An 8,338-nucleotide genomic window follows, 5' to 3' on the forward strand; every position below is an offset into this window, starting at 1 on the left:
GGATCAGCAATTTTCACTCATGCACATGTCCCCCTTGGTTGAAGTCAGCCCAAGGATTGTTGGGGTCAGAGTGAAGAGTATATGGTAGGATCACCGTGTAAAGTTGTACAAGATGTGCACTGCACAGAGGCATGAGGCTGAGGAGGGAACTAGGAGTTGACAAAGCCTGCACACCATTTACCAAGCTGTGGACTTCTGGCTTGGGGCACATTTTTGTACCTTATGTGCTATGGAGGGTCTGTTCCACAAGTCTCCTAGCTTCTCCTCCCAAAGCCCCATTAAGTCCAGATATAGCCCCACAGGAAACTCTGGGGTACATTCCACCATTGTCATTTTCTACTTTTTATCATCCCAACTCCCTCCCATACAAGCATGAGGGAAGAGCCAAAAATTTCAGAAAAATCACATTTGATCAACCATACTTATTCAAAATTACAAAAATAGATATAAATAAAAATACCAGAATATAATTATTAAATATTCAGTGTACAGGAATGGTCCTCACCTCACTCAGTGAGGATTGGATGAACTCGGTGGGAAGGTCAGAAGGGATAACTGGCCAAGAATGGACATCTATGTGAAAGTGAGACTGGAAATTTAGTGCTGGTCACAGTGTGTGCCCCAGAATGGTACATTTATACGTATCATCACCTGGGAGACCCAAGAGGCCCCACAACCTCTCCAAACAGGCCATTCTGTGTGATGTCACAGTCCATACAATTTGGGGAAGTATCTAGACTTGCAGTCAGACACAGAACACCAGCTCTTACACTGACACAGCCTGTGCACAAGTGTGCCAACATACACACACGTATATAACATTTCCTGATACATTCATGGAATGTCAGAGCCCTTCCCTCAAGTCATTTAGTGTCCCTACTCTCCAAACCACTGTTCCTGCATTGGCCAAGCTCTCTCAGGAGACCTCAATTCTGTTACACTTCCTAATTGGGAAATTATTCATTTCCCAACAGTGGGCCTCATGAATGGCCCACTGCCAGGGAGCTGGCTCTCCTTCCACCTATGCACAGGAGATACCATTTTTAACTCCAGGAAGCTTTAGTCCAGAAAACGACAATACCATTCTGGCTCAGGACCACCCTTCCATCCTGGCCAGGGGAGATCTGGGCGTCCAGCACCCAGACGTGTATCTGAGGGTGAAGCTACTGTCACTCACCCTGATGGGCAGCACAAGCAAAACCACCTCTGCAGAGCTCATCTTCCTCAGTCTCTTCATTATATATAGCTGTGCAGATGGCCCTACTGCAAAAATGATGGTCACTGTGGGAGTGGGTGGTACCCGTCTCTTCCCTTGGTTCTCTGGGGGCCCTCAGAGGGCTAGGCCATTCTCTCCCCCAATGTGAGTGTGGATCCAGGGCAGGAAGCTTGAGACCCTTGTGTAGACGCCTGGCTTTTCCTTCATGGCACATTCACGGCCCCAGCTCACAATCCCAGTCAGAGTCATGCGGCCTTGGGTGAAGCAGACCAGCGGCCCCCCTGAGTCTCCCTGTAAAGCCAAAAACACAAAAGGTGAGCCCTGGGAGAAGTGAGAAGGGGGCCATCTGATCCTACCACCCAATCATGCCCAAGAGAGAAGGGAGAGTTTCCTAGAGTCAAAGTCCTTGGTGACTCCCCATTTCCTACCACATCAAGTTTAAAAATCCCCTGCTTGGCTTTCGAAGTCCTGTTATCTACAGTTCCACCTACATTTTCAGACCCTACTTCTCCTTCCCATCCCCAAATATGCCGTGCTCATTCTCATTTTTGTATCTTGCAACTGAAATGTTCTCTTTTATTTCCTCTGCCTCCTCAAATTCCTATTGAGTCACATTCTCTCTGAAGTGCTCCCCTCAGTGACCATCTAGCTGGTTCTCACCTCCCTCTCCTAAACAGCTGATCATTTATAATTCACACCACACTCTGAGCACTGAATTGTTATTTTCTGTTGTTTTCTCTTTCTTAGGGTCTTAGTCCCCCTCCCTCCGTGAGTCTGAAGTGCCTACCATAGAGACAGGCTCTTGACAAATGTTTGGTAAATACATAAGGACTGGTTTAAACCTTCTAAAACCTGAACCCCTGGTCCTGGCTTCTTGGGATTTTGACTGGAGAGAGGCTCCCCAAAGCTGGTAGGGACAGGCCCAGGAGCCCAGGGAGATCTAGGGGTGATGGAGAAAGATGCTTGGAACTCTCACCTGGCAGGAATCTGTTTCCCACTGTGGGTCAGCCGCACACAGCATTTTGCTGGTGACTTCAGTGCCATAGTAGTGGGGCTGCTGACACTCCTCGTGGGAAACCAGCTTCACAGCAGCCATTTTCAGCTGCTCTGGATAGATATAGTCAGCTAGATGGAGGAAACAGGGGGGAATGTACATTAAAATGTGTCTGTTGGGACTCTCTGCCAGGGAGGGGACCAAAAAGTGTCCCTACCAGGGAAAGCCCTTATTTTTTTCCACCCACATCTAAGTCTTTACCCCACCTATAGTCCCTCATCCCTCACCCATTTAACTTTATGGCTCATCATTCCCTAAACAATGCTCCCCACTCCATCCCTGGACCCATCTGCTGCCTCCACAGTGCTCCCATCTTTACATCCACAGTCCCCTCTTGATCAAGCTGAGCTCACTTCCAGGTTACAACACTCCCTCAGGACCCTCTCAGCCAGACCCAAATGTCACTTACAGGGATTCTCTTTTCCAAAGCCAGTAATCTCACAGCTTGTGCCAAAATGGGCATCCCCATTCGCTGGGGGCAGGCAGATGACCTGTATGGACCGGGATGGCTGTGCACACTGGCCTGTGCTGGAACGGATCTTCAGCAAGGCTGGGGGAGTATGAAGGGGTCAGAGGGGAAAGATCACCACCTAGTCAGGTGGTCACTATCTCTCCCCTCCAAACCCTGAGGGAATGGCTGTCTATCCCTATGTCAGAGTCAGAGGTCATCCTGGGAGGTCTGCTGGTAGCTTGTCACCTGAAACAAGTCTCCCCTGTCCCATGCTTCAAGGGCTTTGTTCCAGCTGCTGACAAAGCCTTGGACAGCCAGGACAACTGCATACAGCTGTATGAGTTTTTTTCCTGCAAAAAACAGCTCATAAAGCCCTGGCTGAGGTAGCTGGGCTGAAATCCCGCCCAATAATCTCTCCAAGTTCAGAGGCTCCATCCAACAATGGAAGGAGCATCCCAGCCCAAGCTATATGCCATCAGGGCCATTGCCACCCAGAAGAGGATACCTGTTTGGAAATTCAGGGACTCTTCAGAGGAGCACCAGGCCCCTCACGTTTTCCACTCTGAACCCTTCCCCACCACTCCTTTGTTGTGTAAAGCAGGGTCTTCAAGTTCCCCTACAACCCCAACTTCACACTTGGGTCTCTTCTCAGACCCCCATTCCCACAGCTATCATCATCACGGCAGATGAGGGTTTTCCACTCACCAATATCATTGTGGTGAGCAAGGGTGTCAGCACTGTAGTCCTCATGTAAGATGAGCTTTTGCACCTCAAACTGCATCTCGCCAGGTGTGATGGAGTTAAGCTTTGACCGACCCAGGTAGACAATGTAGTCCTCCTTCTTTTGGTATTCACTGTGGGAGGGGAGATCAGTCAGTCTGATCTTGTGAGATCCTGTCACTTCCCCCTCCCCACCACAGCGACCTCAGAGCATCACTTGTCCCCAAGGCCATGGGCCATATAGAGAGAGGCCAAGGGGGTAGAAATAAGGGGAATCTTTTGCTGGGAAGGAGGAAGGGATTTGTTTGGGGTAGGGCAGGAGGGTCAGGGAGAAGAGACAGAGAGACATACATGAAGCAGTGTGTGGCGCTGACCACCCAGCAGGGACTGATGAGGCTGCCACCGCACACATAGGTGACAGAGCCTGCACGGTGCCTCCTATAGATGGCTGCAAACCAAGGCTGGTTCTCGATGGTGGTGAATTCTCCCCCAACAATCTTAAAGCGGGGCCTCAGAGCCTTCTGGCCGCACTGTAACTTTTCTGGAGGAGAGAGGGCAGTTTTTCCTGGAGGAGAAAGAAAGTGATATCTTGGGGAGGGAGGAAGGATAAAGTGTCCTTCTCCTGGTCCTCTGACCTCCCAGTTTTTCAGGGCCAGGCAGGCCTCCCTCCTGCAGGCCTCCCTCCTCATCCCTCCTATGATGGAATAAGGGAAGAAATGAGTTTGTCCCCTTCCACCCACCATCATAAACAGGCCAGTGACACTCACCAGAAGAGCAGCTGTGCACCATGCACTCCTGGACAATCTGCATTAGGCCAACATGCACATAGCACCAGGGTCTCCTCTGATTGTCTGGGTTCCTGGCAACACAGAGGGGAGAAGGGTGCCATTCCAACCCAGAATGCCTTTTCTGTGTCCTCCCCTGCAGGGAAGACTCAACCAGAGGCCTTGATTTTCTCATGCTATGGCCAGCACTTGGCAAGCAGAAAAGATGGTAACGAGAGTTTCTGTGAGGCCATGAGGAGGGTCCTTGCTGCCCCCACCTCACCTGCAGTAATTGTGTTTCCCCAGTCCCAGCTGAAGGGCATCAGGTCTGTGGGCATGGTACGTTTTCAGAAGGATGGTGGGAGAGTTCCAGGCCAGGCAGGGCCGGCCGCTGGTGTCAGTGTTGGCCTTCCCTCGGTAAGAGTGACCATTCCCCTGATAGCAGGTTTTCGATGTATCTATGGGAGGATGTGAGGATGAGAATATTAGAAAGAGAAGGAAGTTCAGACAGGCATTTTAGAGATCCTGTCAGGCCTCACATGATTTCAGTGAGGCAGAAGATACTAGAAAGGGTCTCCTTCCATCCCCACCTCACATTTGTGCAGCCTCAGCTTCATGAGATAGTGTGTGTTCATGTTTGACTGTGAATCACATGAGGATAAAGATGCCCCCCACTCTACCTCCTAACTCCTGCCTGCTCTTGCATCCCACCCATGTCTCCCTGCCCCCAAGTCTCTGGTGCCCCTTCCTCCCCAGTTGGAGTCAGGATCCCCATACCTATCTCACAGTGTTCCCCTTGGAATTTCTTTGGGCAGTTGCATCGTTGAATGTTGGAGAAGTACTTGTAGGACACACATTTTCCTCCATTCAGACAGCCACACTTCGCTGGAGAGCACAAAGATTGGGGGGTAAGCAAGGAGCATAGGCGGAGACAAAGGGGGAGCCAGCAGGGACAGGGAAGGGCTGCCTCCTGAGGCTTTTCCAAGATATCTGTGCAACCAGATATTGTGCAAGGGGTGGATACTCACATGCACCAGACACTTGATGAAGTTTGTGGCTGCCCTGGAAGAGATGCAGGCGGGGGGAGAGATTGAAAGGAAAAGTTCACCAAAGGACCCATGTTCCTGGGACCCCAGGGTGAGGATAAACTGGCCCCAATCCCCAAACTCAGCCTTCCCTCCAGCTCCCTCTCTCCTTACCCTGTTCATGTCTAACTATCCCTCAAATGGAAGATCATCAGCTTCTAGCAGGGAGAAATGAATTGACTCAAGCAAGCTTCACAAATCAGATACCAGCAGGTTGGGGCAGTCCCTGTGGCTTCTTCCTCCCTTGGCGGAAAGTGCAAGCTCCCTTGGTTCTCAAGGCCCCAATGCCACACCTGTCCTATTTCCCGGGGAGGGTTTGGCCCTGCTGTTGATGGAATTCGGAGGACTCCAGCTTCCTATGCAGCCCCTTCCTTCCCCAGCGCTTTTCAGGGGTCTTGCAAGCCCCCTCCTCCCGCCGCCAAGAGTCAAAAGCAGGGAAGCCAACTCACCTCGGAGCCTCTCACGACCAGGGCGCAGAGGAGCAGGCATGCCAGCAGGAGTCTCATGGTGGCGAGGCTGGGGCTCTAGACAGCGGCTCTACAAGGGAAGGAGAAGTCAGGGGAAGAAGCGGAGGAGCGCACGAAGGCGGACCGGGTGGGTTACTGCAGTTCAGGGCTGGAGCCCCTAAGTCCCCTGCGCGAAGAGCCCGCGGTGACCAGGCTCCCCAGGCCCGGCCGTCTATCCTCTCTGGAGGCTCAGAGGTCGTGGCCCAGCCTGCACTGGTCCCCGCAGGGGAACACATGGGCACGGAGCGCGGTGACTCAGCGTGCAGCCGTAGCCGAGCCGGGGCAGCGAGTAAGGAGAAGTAAAGCCGGCAAGAGCTGGGTCGCCCGCATCCACCCTGCGCTCTTAGGGAGGTCCACACTCACCCGCACCTATGGCCGGAGGGGCGCAGGGCCGGAATAGCGGGGACTAGTGGACACTCTGATGCTCGGGCGGGCTCTAGGGCTCCAGTCTCCGCGCTGTGCTGCTAGCGGGCAGTGCTGGCTCTATATTAAGACTCGCCCTAGCCCTGGCCCCGCCCCAGCCCGGTATCGCCCCGTCCACTCCCTTCCCTCCCCTTCCCTGAGGACCCGCCGCGACTTGGACCCAGCAGGCTTCCACAACCTAAACTGTGAGAGGCAGCGCGGTCCCCACTGGAGGGGACGAACCAGGTCTGAACTGAGGTATGGAGAGACACCTAAATTCTCCGCCCCCTCCTCCCATTCACCTGGCCTGGGCCCCGCCCCCGTGCAGCACCCCCCCCATCCCCCCCGATTTGCCAAATGGAAAGGCGCTAGGGAGACACTCGCCTCCAGCTCTGATCCCTCTTCCCAGATCCCCTAAAGCTCTTCTCCACTCTCGGCCCCCAACTGCCTAGGACACTGATTCGGACCCTTGGGCTTAGAGGCATAGTCTGCAGGTTGTACAGCTGTGAAGTCTCTTTCTCAATGTGAAAATACACGTCGCTGAAACACACCAAAAAACGTGTTCACAGGGACTGCCTCCAAGTAGTATGCCAGCTCCCCGAAAATCAACACAACCAGTGGATAAGACAAAGCTTAGTTTATTGCTTACTGCGGTAAGGTAGTTTGGTAGTGGCAGGGGAGGGGGTCCGATTTTATTGAGAATTTGCAGTTTGGTATAAGGCAGGTCTTTGAAAGTGAGGGCCTGATAAGGATTGGATAAGAGTCGTGATATGATATTGTAGGATTGTGAGAACAAAGTCTTAGGGCACAAACTGTTGATGCTTTCTATTGAAGTGTTCATAGGTTTTTCAGGAAGTTCCTAAAATGAACTATTCATTTATTTGCCTGGGCCATAGAATTGTCACTTAATAAAGACAATGGAATAGTAAAGCCTTATTAATGCAGAAAGTTCTATTTTCACCTCTGAAGAGAGAAATTTGGGAACTGGAGGACAAGAATGAGATTTAGTATAGCCTTTTACACTGTTTAAATTTTTGAAAACACATCCTTGTATCACCCGTTCCAAAAAGATAATTACAGATTTTTAAATGCACGTGTATTTAGTATTCTACTTCATCATAGAGCCTTGTTTCTAATAAGATAAAATATTTGCTCATCAAATAGATTGACCTCCAGAAAGACAAACCATGTGTAAAGGACTCCACCTATGCTTCCTGCTTGAGGGTGAGCACACACAGTCGTGTACACATGCACAAGTCCATGCACATACACATATCTCTCAGGCAGAGCTGAAGAACTACAGCAGGGACTCTGAAGTTCAGTCACCCCCATCCATTTCCCCTAGTGTTGAGAGCCAGGGCTTGGGGTCACTTGAATCCACCCTGCAGGACCGTCTCCCTCAATGGAAGGAGAGGAGGTTGAATCCCTGTAACCCACTAAGGGGCCCAAGGCTTGTCCCTCTCCTTGCCAAGGCCTACAGCATTTTGCTGCCTGGCAAACCTGGACCTTGGGTCTGGGTCCACTTGAGAGGGGCAGGAAGAGGGCAGAGAAAGTGCCAGGAGGGCAGGAAGAAGGAAAGTCTCTTTGCTCTGCCCCAAACAGAGGTCTCAGGATGCCAGCCTCTGCCTGGGAAAGTACAAGTTAACCATCCAGCTTAGGAGGCAGGTGACCCATCATCCTCCGGGGAGAGAGTTTTTCTGTGCCCAGCTCTGAGCTGCCAAGCCTCCCAGGGGATGGACTGAGTCAGAGGTGCTAGAGGCTTCGGAACCAGCCAGGCTACTTCCTATAGAAGACTGTGATATGTTTTGTTTGGAGTTAGAACACATTAATTGTAAATAAACATGATAAAAATGTAAACAGAGTTGCAACCTGAGGACTTACCCAGAAACTCTTAGGTTAGTTACCAGGAAATTCCCCGCTGACTTGTGACTCACTGAGCTTCCCCGGCAGCTCTCATGACTCCATATTACTTGGCTGGAGGCTGTCATGCTGATTCTGAGAGCAGGATGACCTCATTTCCTCCCGGACAAAGAGACTTGGAGACCGTTATGCAGCATGACACCCCTCTTCCCCCTCCTTCCTCTTGTGGGTTCTTCACCTGGTTGAACAATCCTAGAGCCTCTGTGAAGACAGAATATCC

At 51.5% G+C, this 8,338-nt stretch overlaps 1 protein-coding gene across 4 annotated transcripts; it reads right to left on the reverse strand.

Annotated features, from left to right (window-relative positions):
- Positions 1-396: 396 nt before the first annotated feature.
- On the reverse strand, positions 397-6,256 carry PLAU (plasminogen activator, urokinase). 4 transcript variants are annotated; one of them, XM_065894888.1, is made up of 11 exons: positions 6,160-6,256; positions 5,740-5,827; positions 5,234-5,267; positions 4,983-5,090; positions 4,489-4,663; positions 4,209-4,300; positions 3,793-4,006; positions 3,427-3,575; positions 2,680-2,820; positions 2,193-2,341; positions 397-1,507 (listed from the first exon to the last, which is right to left on the reverse strand). In XM_065894888.1, exons 2-11 carry the CDS (start codon positions 5,794-5,796, stop codon positions 1,331-1,333), a joined length of 1,296 nt encoding a protein of 431 aa, XP_065750960.1. In that variant the 5' UTR covers positions 5,797-5,827; positions 6,160-6,256; the 3' UTR covers positions 397-1,330. The 4 variants fall into 4 exon arrangements, with proteins under 4 accessions (XP_065750960.1, XP_065750959.1, XP_065750963.1 ...); XM_065894887.1 differs by lacking the exon at positions 6,160-6,256 and having other exon boundaries at positions 4,182-4,300; XM_065894891.1 differs by lacking the exon at positions 6,160-6,256 and having other exon boundaries at positions 1,331-1,507; positions 5,755-5,796.
- Positions 6,257-8,338: the final 2,082 nt, after the last annotated feature.

This window comes from Phocoena phocoena, chromosome 16 (assembly GCF_963924675.1).
Source record: "Phocoena phocoena chromosome 16, mPhoPho1.1, whole genome shotgun sequence".
Classification (NCBI taxonomy): domain Eukaryota; kingdom Metazoa; phylum Chordata; class Mammalia; order Artiodactyla; family Phocoenidae; genus Phocoena; species Phocoena phocoena.

What these genes read in the sequence shown, in the direction of transcription:
- PLAU (XM_065894887.1), bottom strand. Translation starts at nt 5,796, where the DNA reads ATGAGACTCCTGCTGGCATGCCTGCTCCTCTGCGCCCTGGTCGTGAGA. An exon ending in TCATCAAGTGTCTGGTGCAT is followed by an intron (nt 5,091 to 5,233) that starts GTGAGTATCCAC and finishes TGTGCTCTCCAG; the next exon opens with CGAAGTGTGGCTGTCTGAAT. An exon ending in TCACTGGCCTGTTTATGATG is followed by an intron (nt 4,007 to 4,181) that starts GTGGGTGGAAGG and finishes TTTCTCCTCCAG; the next exon opens with GAAAAACTGCCCTCTCTCCT.